General features: G+C 42.7%; 1 protein-coding gene across 13 annotated transcripts in view; it reads left to right on the top strand.

The window, feature by feature from the left end:
* Positions 1-16171, top strand: part of klhl29 (kelch like family member 29) — a 271614-nt gene that overhangs the window by 106659 nt on the left and 148784 nt on the right. For all 13 annotated transcript variants that reach the window (XM_082506531.1, XM_082506540.1, XM_082506529.1 and 10 more), the window contains one exon: positions 3-314. In XM_082506531.1, coding sequence (XP_082362657.1) covers positions 42-314 — 273 coding nt within the window. In that variant the 5' untranslated portion in view covers positions 3-41. The remainder of the gene's footprint in view (positions 1-2; positions 315-16171) is intronic.

Raw genomic sequence — 16171 nt, 5'->3', positions numbered from 1 at the left:
AGGCCTGCCCCTGTTGTTCCCTCTGAGAGGAAGAGGAAGTGATGTCACGCCACCACCATCGCTTTGAGAGGGACTACCGGGCACCCTGGGAGCGGAGAGACATCCGTCCTTCTGGCCTCCACAATGGAGGAGCCAATCATAGCTGTGCCTCTGCCGTTGTCAACGGCAACAACCGTCCGGGGCTCCTTCCCCTCCCAGTCATCCCCTCCCTTCTTCCAACTCCAGTTACAGTTGCCGTGACAACATCGAGCAGCGACTTAGTGGTCAAGCGAGGCATCTCGGCAGCAGGATCGGTGGCTCCGGCATCAGCCAAGGTAAGAGGCTCACCCAAATGGATGCTGGGACACCTGCTTCCCTCTGACTCCTCTTGGACAGCTCTCGATCTCTTTTACTGCTCTGTCAGGCTTTCTTTCCTCTCACTGTGTCAACTTTTCAATCTGTGATGACTCCCCAACTGGATGTAATATCTAACTTTTTCCATGCTTTTGAGACTCTTCTGCTTTCTTCTCTCGCTCTGTGTGTCTTCCAGTTCTTCCCTCCCACTTTTTTTCCCAAACATTTCTGCACTGGCACGCCTGTCTTCATGGTTCAACTGTCTCAGCTCCTCAAACCCCCTCTGTTGTTTCTCTCTGCAGCCTCTTTTGCTCTTTACCTTTATCCCTCACTCCACTCTTGCCAAACCATTTTCCTTCCATCTTCATTTTCTCTCTCTGCCAAATTGCTGGCTTGTCCTGCTTTTGCCTCCTTTGTCATTTTTTTCTTACATTATTTAAATGATCTCTGACAGCTGACTCAGATGGGTTCTGCTTTCAGGTGATGATTTGTAGTGTGCTAGAAACAAGCAAACAAAGGGAGCCATATTATTATATACCATATCAGTATATATTGATCTTGTAGGTCATTGATTCCCCAGTGTCCCAGGCGATATTTCTGCATTAACCAGTGGGAAAGATTTAGCTTAGTTGTTACAAATAATAAATTAAGTGGACCCGAACAGGTTTGCATAGAAGCATTAACGGATAATTAAAATTAATGTACGAGCAGTACAAAGCAGCATCTAAAAAGAATGCATAGATATATTTTGTTAGTTACTTTAATACATTGTATAAATTAATTTTCTTTGCAAAAATTATAACTGATAGTTCACACAGTAGTCAGCAAAATTAGTAAAAGGTAATTTTTTTGGCTTGCAGTTGAATTGCAAGGTACCATCATGGATTAACAATTAATATTGTTAGCCAAATATAATAGATACACACCTGTTATGGTAGTCAGGTAAAAATATGAACATAAAGTTGTGTTAAGAGTTTTTTTGAAGAATTTTCAAATCTCATGTTTTAGTACTGAAGAAGCCTCTCTGATCAGAGGTTACTATTTTTTACTAAAAAATAGTAACAAAGTAATATTTGTTACTAAATTTACTAAGATCACATCTTAGTAAATTTCCTAGTTAACAATATGTGTTAAAAGCTGAAATTGTTAGCTGTTACCTATCTAGCAGTTAATGCATATTGTGGATAGCAATTTAACAGCAGTTAACAATAGAAATTGTTAGCCAGCTAGCTAAACAGCTAATGTGGCTATAAAGCAAAGTTATGAATATAACACTGTAAATTATTTTGAAAAAGTATGACTAGCAATTATATTGCTAGATAACAGTATGGGTTAACAGATGAAATTGTTGTCTAACTCAGCGGTCCCCAACCCCCGGGCCTCGGACCGGTACCGGCCCGTGAGTCGTTTGGTACCGGGCCGCGAGAGTTGAGGCTCAGTGAAATGTATGGTTTTCAGGGTTTTTAATCGGTTTTCAGCGTTATTTTGTTATCGTTTTTATCGTTAACTTGGTTTTCCTGGGTCTTTTCACGTGTGTTATGAATAAATTTTCTTTTTTTCGGTACTGGTACTAGTTTTATTTTGTTGTATTTATCCGCGACACCTTAAAGGCCGGTCCATGAAAATATTGTCGGGCATAAACCGGTCCGTGGCGCAAAAAAGGTTGGGGACCGCTGGTCTAACTAACCAATTAATAAACAGTTGAAATGGTGTAGACAGGTGATGTAAAAGTGAGGCTAGCAGTTAAACTGTTTGCAAACAGTATGGAGCGGTTAGCGTGTATCAAAAAAGTAGCCTAGCATGCCAGAGTGTTAGCTAAATATTAGGGGTGCAACGATACTCGTATCGATATTGAACCGTTCGATACAGTGCTTTCAGTCCGGTACGCATATGTATCGAACAATACAAAATTTTTAATTTATTTTATCTTTTTTTTTTTTTTTTTTTTTTATCAACTTTTCTTCTGACGATGATGTCTGTGTTGAGAACTTAGTGGATCTGCGTTCGACTACTCCGCCTAGGCTGCACTGTCGAGCGCAGATCCACTGAGCGCAGCACAAGCTAGCAAGACAGAAGCTAAGCTCGTTGCAACATGGCAAATTGAACCTCCCCCACCCTCATTCAGATCTGGCCTTTGGAACTATTTTGGTCTTCATGTGAAGTATGACCCTGAAGGTAAGCGCGTCATGGACAAAAGTAAAACAGTATGTCAGATGTGCCACACAATGCTCAATTACATGGGTGGGAACTACTGCCAGTTTGCTCGTTAACGTGTTGACGCCGTCCAGCCCCACGCACAGGCGATCCGTGGTAGCTCGTTAACGGAGATTTGCCGTGTTGTGGCAATAACCTCATTTCAGATTAACGCTGACAGCACTAGTGGGAACACAATGAATATGACTGCACGTTTACGCCGACACCATCCTAGTGCAAAGACAAGTGGAAGCAGACAAAAACAACAAGCACGCATGCTACAAACTTTACCTGAGTCATTTAGACAGCCGTCAGCACAGGATTCTCCTTATGGGGACCTGATATGTTTAATATGCTGCTGAGAATATAGCCCAGAAGAAGCGTATAGTATAGCTTTTATTTTGGAAAGAGACATTTCTCTGTAATAAACTCTGTTTTCCAAATGAGTGATTTCTCGATCAGATAGATTAATTTTTTTCTTACTCTGTTGTTTCAGCAACATTAAATTTAAAAACTACTTTTGAGTTAAAATATATATTTATAATTTTAATAAATGACAAATTAAAAAAGCATGAACATTTTTTTGTATCGAAAAAATATTGAACCGTGACACCAAAGTGTCGAACCGAACCGTGAATTTTGTGTATCATTGCACCCCTACTAAATATATTAAGTAAATTGGCCAATAAGCATAATAAAATAAGTGGATCTTAAGGGAAGTAAGTTAAAAATATCCAGCTAATAGTTAATTAAAAATTGTGGAGAAATATTTAGCTGAAATGAAATTCATTAGAACCAGTGTTGAAGACAAAGGAGTTCAAGTGTAACAAGGCTGTTGAGGTAGATCAGAAGCAAAAGATGGTGAACTGCCGTCAAAGATTAAAAGCAATCTCTTCTCGCTCCATTGTGACCATGATATTTAATCCAAACTGTATTATAAAGCTATTTTTTTAAGGCCTCAAGTGACTTAGGTGCATTCATTCCTGATTTGATTATACGTTGTATTTGTGTTTAGAAAATAACTGCAGCTTGAAAGTGTCTTGAGTGGTATAGTCAAGAGCTGTAGTTTGTGTTTTCCACCCCTTCGTCTTGGGATTTGCTAGCAAGCTGGCTGTCAGCAACGTGTGAAGAGAGAGGCCTTTACCAAAAAGGAGTTAGACATTTTAGCCTCTCCCCAGCCTCCGCTTCCATGGATACCATTCATCTTCTCTCTACATTCCTCCTCACTGTCAGATCATTTTCTTTAACTTGGACTTCTTGGTCTCTTGCTCTTGGTGGAATCTGCTCTGTAAGAGCAGAGGTAAGCAATGCTCTGGTAATTTAGCCCACAAGTGCACATCATTAGATTCCCCGCTGAATACACTGACCACAGACGCAGTGAATCTGCTTTGGCACCGCATCGGCCCTTCCTTTTGTGCAGCTGAATAATTACATACATTCAGACAAAGTCTCGCCAACTCCCACCGTGGCCGTTGTCATCATTCAATGGCTGCCATAGCAATTAACTACTTTGCATTGCATCTGAGTGCACACTTGTTTAAACATACAGCGTATGGGGGAGTGCGTGCACGAGTGCGAGCGTGTGCGCGCACAGCAACAACTGTGTGGTTATTTCCCAAGATGCCAATCTTATTTAGGGATTTACTTTGCTTTGGTTTGCTCCTGACAGTCCTTTGTAATGTAGGCAGTAGAGACCAGCACAGTTTAGAAAAGCAAATACATAGTCTGGGTTCTGCTTTAATAGTGGCCTACAAAAGATACCAGAAGCCTTAAGAACTGGCCAACACTGTGGGAGCCTGTCTCTCTATCTTCTTCCTGGCTGCATACTGTCCTCACTTGATCTCTGTCATCTTTGATCAAAGCTGTTGGCGGTCACAAAGAGTCTGATGGACGGCTGTAGCTCGCTCTCCACGGGACCCGTGTCCCTGCTCTGTCCACATATACACTAAAAAGCTAGTGGACTATATTGATTTCCACTGGTCCGATGTACATGTGCACGTGTATATGTGCAGGTGTACATATGCGTGTAGGGTAAATGCTGACATTCGAAAAGGGCCATCTGGCTGCATTGTCCATGTAAAGCTAACCACATGGAACGATGAACCGTTGCTAATCTAGACCTATGCTCTGTTATCCCTTTAATTATTTTTTTTTACTTAATTTAACGTGCATTTTGTGCTGCTGTCACAGATGTTGAATTGGATGTAATTATCAAACAGAGCCATTGTGTCTCCGGCTGATGAACAGTATCGTGAATGTCAGGGAAAAGCTCAGTTTCACTCAGCATGCTAGTCGTTTTTCCAAAGCATTTTTTCCTTAGAATATCAATGAGAGTCAATTTACTAGGTAATAACTAAACAGACATCGTAGCATCTGAGCAGGTCGAGGCAAGAGCTGAGGCCTGGTGCCTGTCAGGAGTATTACTGTAGGCTCACACAGCAAGGCCAAATTCCATAAAACTTGGTGGAGAGGTGGAGCACGGGTAAAGGAAGTACTCGTCAGATTTTGGTGTGAATCCTGAACGCTTGCCTTAAACTAGCAAAAAGGTGCAATGGCCTTGGTGGAGGTTGTGCTCCGACTTTGTGTTATTTACTCATCATTTAAAAAACAGCACCTTTTCTGTCATATCTGTGGACGGGTATATGTGTGCCACCAGTACAACCAATGTTTTCTTAAAGCCAACTGCATATTAAAAGAGGGACATCTAATATTTGGTTACATGGGGATCAAAGGAGTATGTGTACATGTCCTAAATCATTTAGTGTGTGATGCTCAGTTCTGGATGAGACTTCCTTGCTTCACTATTCTGTTTAATTGAACGTAATTGCATCGAAGTTGCGGAGCGCTTGAAGTTCCAACCAGAACATATTAGCTGGACAAGCTGTCTGAGCTAAACATTTGCATAAGGGACATCCTTAAAAGGCACATGCTGTGCCGTTTTATTAATCTCATCTTTTACATTGCGTTAAGTCACACGCTTAACGGAAATACTATCGTCCAGCTGCTTTTGCCTGGGGACAATTAAGCAATGCTTATGCAAACAGCATAGTCGCACGTCCTCACTATTGACATAAAAAGAGAGAGGTGACATTACTTTGCACAGTTTATAAAGCTGAAGACGCATCGCTGGCTTCAATAATGAGTTAAAAAGAGTTTCACACTTCTTCTGTGTGATCCACATAAGGGGTGTGCTTTTAAAAATGTGTAGATGGATGGATTTGTATATGTGTTAATGCTTTAATGCTGCGGCTAAACGTTTGCACATTCATGTTACAACCTGTTATTAAGGTTAGCGAGGATTTTATAGACTTTATATGTGCACTAAAGCTGGAATTTTTTATCTCCTAACACATTACTCAGAAATTATCTTCCCACAGATAGGCTGCTGAAACATATGGATTTTGCTGCATGGACTAATCCCTTACTGTGAAATTTTTAATCCGTCCTTCCCTGATATTTAACAGTAGTGGTAGCTGGAATTTCTTCACCAGCCCTCGTATAACCCAAATGCAGCAGACACAACTAGTACAGCAAGAGCATGGTGATAAACTGAACGATTCACTGGCAGAGCACCGATGATGTTGGATAAGATGGACAAGATGACCGCTGTTTTGCAGCCTGTCTGGGGTCCACTTTTATAAATTTTAAATGTGTCCAAAATCAGAAAAAAATCCAAGAGTCTCACATCAGTACAGCCTTTATATCGATCAAGGGACCGCCAAAAATACATCATTATCATTTGCTTGAAGGTTTATGTTGATGGACGGCATCACTGGCATTTTGATTTCGCTCTGTTTACATCTCATTCGTTTCTCTGTTGAAAATGTTTCTTGATGAGATTTTGGTTTCTGATCTTTCGAGCAGTCTCGAACCGTGATTGCTATTTGTTTAGCCTGTAGCCATCTCATTAGTTTAATGTTGTTGCACTCAGTAGGTAAGTAATCTTGTGTTATTCTGGTCAGATAGCTGTTGTAGGAAGGTGCAAAACGCAGAGAGTCTCTAGCTAAAGTCCAATATTAATTATTTAAAGACAATCTGTGGAGGTTATGCTTTGTATTTTGTAGCGTCTCAAAAAAAAGTGTAAAAAAATCTGGGTAGCAGCGATTTGCAGTAAATAGAAGACGTATAGTTTGGTATCAGCCAACAGTTTGATCTTGAACTTGATATTTGCATTAAAAGTGTTGCTTCAGCAATGATTTGATCCAAGATAAGCATCTCAAAGGGGGGGAAAAAACCCCAAAAAAACAAAAGCAAAACGAAAAACCCTCGAAGCGCTGACAGCAACAATCAATAGAGCTTCTCTTAAAACAAAATTACACATTGTATCTCACTGGTCATTGATTTCAGCCAGGTCAGGTAGCCAGTGGATTGAAGCAGACCCCATACTGTGACCAACACAACACTGAACCGCGGGTGTCATGGCCTCACTCTGACACAATCAAAAAGAAGAAGAAAAGAAAGAACGCTTGCAAAAAGCACGTTTCTTCAGAGAGTCTTTTCTATTTCTGCATCCCCCCAGCTAATATAGTGATAGATGTTCTGGTCAGCGTTGAGGCGTTAAAAAAAACTACCAGTATGACACGACCGGGGCATCACCTTTGTAGTGCATTAGCAGCGGCTTAGCTTAGCTTTTATTCTTATTATCTCGCAGAGCCTTAATATCTGCGTAAAGAAACACTCCATGTGAATGTCACGGCGGTGTCAGGGAGCCTTGTAATGAATAGACTGGAAGAGCGAAAAATTATTGAATCTCTACCGAGGTTGAGGCCAAAGAGGGAGGTGAGGGTGGGGTGGGGGGTCCTTTGAAAAATGGGATAACTTTGTGACGAGTCGCTGTGAAATGTATTGAATATGAGATGATTAAAGTTTAAGTAGGCACACACTGGGGAAGCGGGATGAGAGCGCCGGAACGGAGACGGGAGGAGAGGGAGGGAGGCGGGGTGAGGCGCCAGGTGAGGGTTGCTTTTGAATTAGCTCGAGCTAGTGGAGGAAACCACAATTGTTCTGTCAAACACTGCGATGCAACTCCATCATCGAGATAAGATGAAAGTTTACATGTTACAAAGCGAGGCAGACTCACCATGGGGTCGCGCCGAAAGCGCTGCTCGCTTTTTACGAGGGAAGCTGAGAACACTGATCATCGCAGCGAGAAAAAAACGATCGCTTCACAGCTTGAAGGGATGTCATCCAGCGTGCCTTTATGCTGATGGACATAAACTGACGGTGCAGATAATTCAGCGAGATGGTTTACAAGAGCTGGTTAAGAATAGTAAAAAGAAAAAAAAATATCACGTGGTCCTTTTTTTATCATCCCTGACATTTTGACTTGCATTAAGAGTCAAAATATATACTCCAAACTCTCCCTAAATACTAAATAGTGCGATCTTTCTAAGGCACCTTTATCTTTCTCTTTGAGCTGCAGCAAGGTAAACAATCTTCATGCCGCCGCTGCCTGGATGTGATTTATTAGCTTCTACTGTACGTGTTGCCATCCCATCGCAGACTTGCTGCGTGCCATTTTCATTCACTGCAAAAATGTCACCAAAATCAAGCTTCTAAAAGACAATTCCTCTGAAGTAGAGCTGACTGATTGATGAGAAACCCTTTATTTCAGCACGGCAGCTTTCATTTATTATCTATATGGCATCATGTAAAACCTGAAGGCGTTTTCACAGGTGAGTCAAGAGTCCCTTTATGTGACTTTCAGCGTTTGAACACTTATTCAATTTTAAATATGCGGAGCCAGAGGTCTGTTTCACTCTTTCTTTTCCACCCCTCCTTCTTCTTCTCTTCTTTGTAAGCGGTTAAGTGGTGCATGTGTCGGAGGATATTTTAGCGCTAAAAGTCAGCTTGTCTAACAAAGAGCTGAGCCGAACCTGTCAGCTCTTTTTCCGCCTTGTCCATCTGGTGGTGGTGTCAGTTTGGATAAAGACAGCCCTTCGGCGGGTGCGTATGCAGAAAATCCGCCCTCGAGCGCGCTATTAAAAACGCCACTTTCTTTTTGCTTCTTCTGATTGGATTTTTTTTTCTCCTTCTCATCACTGGAAAATGAGAGCTCGAATTCCTGGCACATACAAGCGAGGAAAACATTCAAAGCTTGCCGATGCGTACACCTGATCTTAATTGGTCTGACAGTTAATGAACTAAGACTTCCTACTTCAGTCTTTTACTTTCCATTACTCAGGCATTAATTCTTTTTTTTTGTGTTTGTGTGTAATCGCAAACATCATCGGGGTGTTTGTGGACAAACAAATGTGCTGTCACCCATCTACGACAGAGGTACTAAGAAACGGCGGGCCTCAAGGGAGCAGTGGGAGGATTAGGCAGTGATTTTCCTTCACATGATACAGGGAAACTTTTGAGTATTAATGAGATGCAGCGATCGTGTGTTTACCTGGAGCAACGGCGCTGGGGTCTGGACGTCTCTGCGCCATGTGGGAAGAATTAAAGCTTCCCGCTTTGAATCAGACCACGCTACGCTGCCATGATTGCTAATCAAGGACAGAGATACAGAGCCAGCCAGCCAGCCAGACAGATGGACGGACAGACACAGAGAGAGAGTCAGAGACAAGACAGAGAGACAGGTGAACTCCTCAGTCATGAGGACTGCATACTGTCAAACTGTCAGAGGGAAAAAGGCATTGTAAAAAAGGAACTGTCAAAACCGTATTTTTCTTTCTTTCTTTTCTTTTTTGTCCGGTATTCACATTTTAAATCGGACGGGTTGTGAATGGGAGTCATGAATCCGATGACAGATTTATCAGAAATCTCTCGCCCTCATCGCAAAGTTAGGACAACGTCATCTTTCGCTGTCCAAAAAAATATTGATAGCTGTCTTGATTTAGGGAGGAAAGGTTGGTAAAAGAAAAGAAGGAAAAATCCACATAAAAACGAAACAGCGGGCAGATGTGGGAGGATAACGAAGCAACAGGTCAAAGGACAGGTGAAGGAAAGCGTTATCTTAGTCTGTCTCGTCACTCTCGCGGTGACAGGAGTGTCCCGCGGGCTTCATCTAACCCACATCTTTTTTCATGAGTGCTCCCGTGTCTGTCTATCCTGTCCACAGACCCACAGAGGTAGGATCCCAGCTGACCTTTTGTCTCGACAATGTAGCGCTGCAATTATCCATCCACCTCTTCCCCTGTAACGATTCTGCAGCCCGGCCAAGTCTTCCCTCTCTCTGTCTTTTTCTGCTTTCGGTGCACGTGTTGGATTTGGACACCTTTGGGAAAAGAAAAATAAAACAGACCGAGATGAGCTATTGTTCAAAGAAATCCACGGATACCCCAAAATAGGAGACCTTTGTGGGTAGGGGGGCTGGCTCTGCGGTGTGTCTGTAACTGGTTACGGTGGGCTTTACAAAAACATTCTGCATGCACGGCTCTGGCATTAGAAGAGAAGATTGTCCAGTAGGGGCCTGCTCTTCTCCTTTTTTTTCTGTTGTGTGTGTGTGTGTGTGTGTGTGTGTGTGTGTGTGTGTGTGTGTGTGTGTGCGCATATATGTGTGGGTGGAAATGGAAAAGCAGCCTTCTCAACACACCGGCTGTCTTATGAGTCTGGCTCCAAACTGGCGGCCTGATGGCTCAATCTAATAAGCAGTCATTGGATATCAGATTTGAATCTTTCTCTGCTGTGTGAAAGACGAGACGCAAGTCCCTTCTCTATTTATGTCACAATGACTATGCAATATGAGGGTGTTATATTGAAAGGGTTTGAGGAGTGTGTTGTCATCCAATACTGTACATCTGCTCTCCCACCAGTACATGGAGATCATTGTCCCTCCGGTCTTTGGCTGAGGAGAAACTGGCACGGTGAGCGTCACTAGACAAATAAAGGTGTGTTTACGAAGAGCGGATTTGTCTCGGAGGCTCTCGTTGGCATTAGTTTGTCTCCTGTGCTCGTATTTGTTGGGGAAATTAGTAGCTTATGCTACCCTCTGCAGTTGCATGATTTGATGACAGCAACAAAGGCCTAGAAATCCCAGGCTTTTTTTTTCTCTTCTTTTTCATCTTGCTCCATCACACCTCTATTACTTTTTCGATCTAATTCGTCTGCCCATCTCTGCGCTTCCCCCTCCTGTCCACCACCCCTTTTGCGACTTCAAACAACTTCTTGTCTTTGTTGAGGCATAGATCCCCACTCCTGCGTCAGCAATGCCACCCTCTGAGCGCGCTTGTGTGAAATTGGATTGCTGATCCGTTGGTTTTGAGTGGCAGAGATGTAATATGGGATAGCGGCAACCGCATGCTCTGATGCCAGAGACAGCTGTTACAGGACACCGAGGGATCACAGACGACGCTTGACTCCCGGTCCTCATCTCTTCAAGACTGTAAATGCTCTCAGTAAATCTCATGACAACATAAAGGAAAACAGCGCTGAACAACAAGCAGAAACACACAAGGCTGTGGTCAGGCACGTCGCGCTGCCCGGCGTGTTCAAGGCTGTCAGATTTGCCCGATTCGCTTAAGTGTCAGGAGGTCACCGTTGATCCCTGGGCAATTTGAAGTGGCTGTCGTCTTAGATTTGCCATTATCATTTGTCATCGCTGCCGACGGTGCGTGTCACCGCTCCTCTTCCTCACCACAGCTTGAGAGGTCTGAGTCAAAGGGAAAAGTTATTCTTCACACAAATGTATCTTGCGATTATCACACACTCGGACTTCTTTGGCCTGAAAGGTAAAAGGTTTGCACTCTTTATCAGCTTGAATTCATGTCACTGGCGGGAGCATTTTTTTTTTTTTTTTTACCCCCAAGGCAAAAAATGGTATAAAAGCAAGTGCAGCTACTTCTCAAAACCACTCTTGCAGCATAGCCTGTCTTCGACATCCCTCCATTTTTCTCCAGTTGTGTTTTAAACACTTATTTTGCTGCAAAGTATGGCTCAATCCACAGCGCTCACTCTTAGCTCTTATCCTCCTCGAAACTCAGAAACAAGGTTGCTTATTTTTTTTGTGCTGGCTGCAATAACTTGATTCAAAGTATATCATATTCTGAAAACTGCTCCGAGTGTAGGATAAAGCCGCAGCCACGCAATATCCACCTGAGGGCTGAAAAGCTCCCCCAAAATAATTGAGCTGGCTAAAAATATCAGTTTAGTAAGTCAGAGGATTTTTGTTGTTGTTGTTTGTATATTCTGAAAGAGAACTATGTCTAAGTTGTTGTTACAAAGGTAAAGTTGGTAGATGTTGCTAGTACTGGGTGGGCCCCTTTTGCCTTCAGAACTGCCTTAATTCTTCATGTAACAGATCCAGCAGGTACTGGACACCTTCAGAGATTTTGGTCCATGACATGATAGCGTAACACAGCTGTACATCCTTGATGAGAATCTTCCATCTCACCATCCCAAAGAAGCTCTGTTGGATTGAGATCTGGTGGCTGCGAAAGCCATTTGAGTGCAGTGAACTTGGTTTGAACCTCAGCAGGTCGTCTTTCTACATGCCTAAATGCATCAGGTTCCTGCAGTGTGATTGGCTGATTAGATATTAATCATTTGTACAAGTTTTCCCTAACAAAATGGCCAACAGGTGTACTTAACAAAGTGGTCAGTGACTGCATATTAGTAGGCGGCCATTGTTAGGTATTTGCAACTTAAAAAAAAAAATTTAAAAGAACCTCCAGTTACTGCTAATTTCTTTATCACCTTCTGGACCCAGTTCCATAGGGGATGGCCGTAAGATTGCTGAGAATAAATACCACTGTTTGAAACTTCAACCCAAAAGTTTTCATTATTTTTTCAATTAGATACTCTATTTTGCTAAAAGTATTCATTTTCCCAGCCAAATCATTGAATTCGGGTGTTCCAGTTGCTTCCATGGCCACAGGTGTATAAAATCGAGCACCTAGGCATGGAGACTGTACACACATCTGTGAAAGAATGGGTCGCTCTCAGGAGCTCAGTGAATTCCAGCATGGTACCATGATAGGATGCCACCTGTGCAACAAGTCCAGTCGTGAAATTTCCCTGCTGCTAAATATTCAACAGCCAACTGTTAGTGGTTTTATAACTAAGTGGAAGTGATTATGAACAGCAGCAACTCAGCCATGATGTGGTGGGACACATAAAATAACCGAGCAGCTTCAGCAGTTGTTGAGGTGTATAGTGTCAGAGGTCAGCAACTTTCTGCAGAGTCGATCCCTACAGATCTCCAGACTTCATGTGGCCTTCAGATTAGGTGTCGCGGAAAAATACAACAAAATAAAACCAGTACTGGTACCAGAAAAAAGAAGATTTATTCACAACACATGGGAAAAGACCCAGGGAAACAGAGTTAATGATAAAAAACCCTGAAAACCATAAATTTCACACCTGAACCTCAGCTCTCGCGGCCCGGTACCAAGCGACTCATGGAGCGGTACCGGTCCGTGGTCCAGGTGTTGGGGACCGCTGGCGTAGAGAGCTTCATGGAATCAGTTTCCATGTCCAAGCAGCTGCAATCAAGTCTTACATCACCACACCCAATGCAAAACGTCATGGCGATTATGGCGTGGGGTTTTTTTGGACTTGGGCTTGCCCCTTACTTTGCGGAAACAGTTTGGGGATGGCCCCTTCCTGTTCCGACATGACTAATCAGCAGTGCACAAAGCAAGGTCCATAAACACATGGATACGCAGGGATGGTGCGGAAGAACTTGACTGGCCTGCACAGAGTCCTGACCTCAACCTGACAAAACACCTTTTGGATGAATTGGAGTGGAGACTGCAAGCCAGGCCTTCGCATCCATCTTCATCGTTTGACCTCACAAATGTACTTCTGGAGGAATGGTCAAAAAGTCCCAGAAACACAGTCTTGTGGAAAGCTTTCCTAGAAGAGTTGAAGCCTTTATCACTGCAAAGGGTGGGCAGATATATGAGCAACATGGATTAATGATGGGATATTACTCAATTTCATATCCATGTGAAGGCAGATGAGCAAATAATTTTGGCAATATAGTGTAGTTATGACTTTAGTTGTACTAAAACGCTCCAACCACTTCAAAGCATTCATTATTTAGATGTGTCCTCATGAAATCAGCAGCAGCAGAGAATTTTTTTAGCACTCCCCACTAATGACAGCATCATCTTTAGTCAAAGGAGCTTGCAAAGAAAAGCGTCTGGACTTCTTTAAGTTGCTTGAAGACGTTTCACCTCTCATCCGAGAAGCTTCTTCAGTTCTAAGGTCAAATGGTGGAGAGTCCCAGATATAAACCTAGTGGGAGTGACCCCCCACAGAGGGACAAAAGGACCCCCTGATGATCCTCTAATCGCCTGAGCCAAGGTGTGAAACTGGGTGTGGGTCCCAATCAGCCAGAGTTTCGGGTGAGTTCACTGTGAAACCTGGCCCCACCTTATCATGCGAATTCCTGAGATCAGATGGCCCAGGATGTGAGTGGGCATCATCTTTACCTCTCATACACTCGTACAACTTTTTGTTTTGATTTAGCAACACTTCTCACTTGTGTTTTAACAGTTATTAGGGAATGGGTGTCTTTGGTGGAGTACGTCATGTTGTGAATCCCTAAAGAAGCATTAGCAGAATGCTAGCATTTAATGGGTTGTGCAAGAAAAAGTGGTGAGACGTCAGATAGCAGTGTTTCCTTTCGGTTGTGGCACATCATCTGTACTGTTTTCGTGAGAACTAGGGCATTTTTTGTGTCTAGAAGCATGTGTAAATAGTCATTTTAACCTTTTATGTAACAGAGAATTGTTCACCGAGTGTTATCTCATGAGCACCCCCCACTGTGCCCTCAGCTGAATCGCAGCCAATTTCTGTACAGTGGAATTAATAGGAGGTATAAAGACTCCCCTACATTGCTGACATTACGCATAGCTGTCTGAATTATCCACATTTCACTATAACACAAAATGAATACTGTGAAATTGCTTTAGTTTAACCTCATCAGCGGGACAAAAAAATGCTTGCTTCTTTGTCTGATGCCTCCTATCTTATTGCCTGCATCACTTCTACTACGGGCTCTTCTTTAGAGAACAGCTTTTCGATAACTCGTAAAAAGAACAAGACTCGCTTCTGTGACTTGTTTGTACCGCAGACGTCTTTTGTTTTCTGTTTTTTTTTTTCCTTTTTTTTGTATTATGTGGTTGTGACAGAGGCAGCTTTATAAAGTGAGTGGAATCACATGAAGTGTTTTTTCTCCCCGTGTGGGTGGGACCTAATTGTGCTCTGTCTCTGTGCTTATGCAAGTTTTAAACTAGCACTTTCATCTCCCACTTAAACAAGTTCAGTATTTAAAAAGGAATTTATAGAAAAATGAGTTGTAATTGACATTGTCCGCATTCGGTTGTTTACGGCACATTTTAGATAATAGTTTTTACAAAGCAGCAGTCAGATGTCTGGAGACGCTAAAGCCCCTCTCTTCAGTTCAAGGCTGCCATTCATTCATCTATGTAATTGAGCACATCATCGAATGAGTGGATCAGCACTCTAGCCCTTCATACCCGCACTTAGTACCCAAATTTCCTTTCAAGTGTTAAATGAACCCCCCGCTGATCCTCGCTGATTGTATGTCATTTGGATTTTGTCTGGTGGCAATAAAACCTCATCTGCCAGCATCGTTCTCCTTCCTCAATGGCCACTCCTTTCTCTTTGTCTGTCCTGTTCCACAATTGCGGAATAAAGAGAGGTGGCATTTAAAAAGGTCCACATGTGGAGGGGTTGACATTCAAAGTACTGCCACCTTAAGGTTAACTCCATGCGAAAGGTGATAGTGAATGCAGGCTTTTAAAGCATCAGTCATGTCGTGGAATATCAGATATCAGTGAGGAGGCAGACGGAGTAGTGTTTAAGATGCACAGGTAAACAATACAACCTCTCTTTGGCATATCTGGCACTTCAGATCCATCTCACCTGTGGTATTAAGGCCTGATGTGCTCTTAGCGTCAGTTACATGCTGCAGAAGACAATGAGGGATTTTTGTCTTCGTGTTTTGCTGCCAAGGCTATATTTGTGTAAATGCATACGGCTTCAAAAGAAGTAGTTATGGACAATTGCCCTCAGATGCAGCCCGAGGCTGAAACTTGACTCCTGGTAGAAACATTTACTTTTTTCATTCCTATTTGAAAAGGCTAGACTAAAAGTGTTTGTACTTTCTATGGCTGTAAATAGACACTGACAGGCTTTGCTTTGAAAATTCCTTGCTTGACTTATTGCCGTTTTCAGCTGGGTGCACAAAGGAGACAATAAACGTAAGGCTTAAGAGAGGTCCTGAAAATACTTTGGAAAAGAAAAATCACTAGCCAATTGGCCGTGCTCTTCTCACTCACTGAGCTGATATCTGGAAAGGATCTTAGGCGTTTTGTTTAGCTTTAATGTGTCTATTGAAGAACACAAAGTGCATGGAACAGGAGAAGGAATTTTGCTATTGACTCCGAGCGGCTCTGGGGATGGGAGCATCTGTCGCGCAGCCCAGCACTTTGATTCAGACTGACACATCTCCACGTTCCCTAAAGTTTTCTGTAAAGCAACCGCAAAGCTGACATTTTTGGTTTACGTCTCAGCAAATGCTGTGTTAAAGCTCAGTAGAGATCTGTTTCAGCTGATGCATCATAATGAGGTATTATGTTCTGATTCTGAACTCTTCATCACGCCGCATTGTCTAAAGTTTGAGTTTGTCTGATACTGTAAAGTTGTTATTGACCTTTTCTTTAGCTTT

The sequence above is a fragment of the Aulonocara stuartgranti genome (assembly GCF_965226115.1).
Source record: "Aulonocara stuartgranti genome assembly, chromosome: 15".
NCBI classification, from domain to species: domain Eukaryota; kingdom Metazoa; phylum Chordata; class Actinopteri; order Cichliformes; family Cichlidae; genus Aulonocara; species Aulonocara stuartgranti.
Note: the sequence above shows the minus strand (reverse complement) of the source record. Positions and strands in the feature narration are given on the sequence as shown.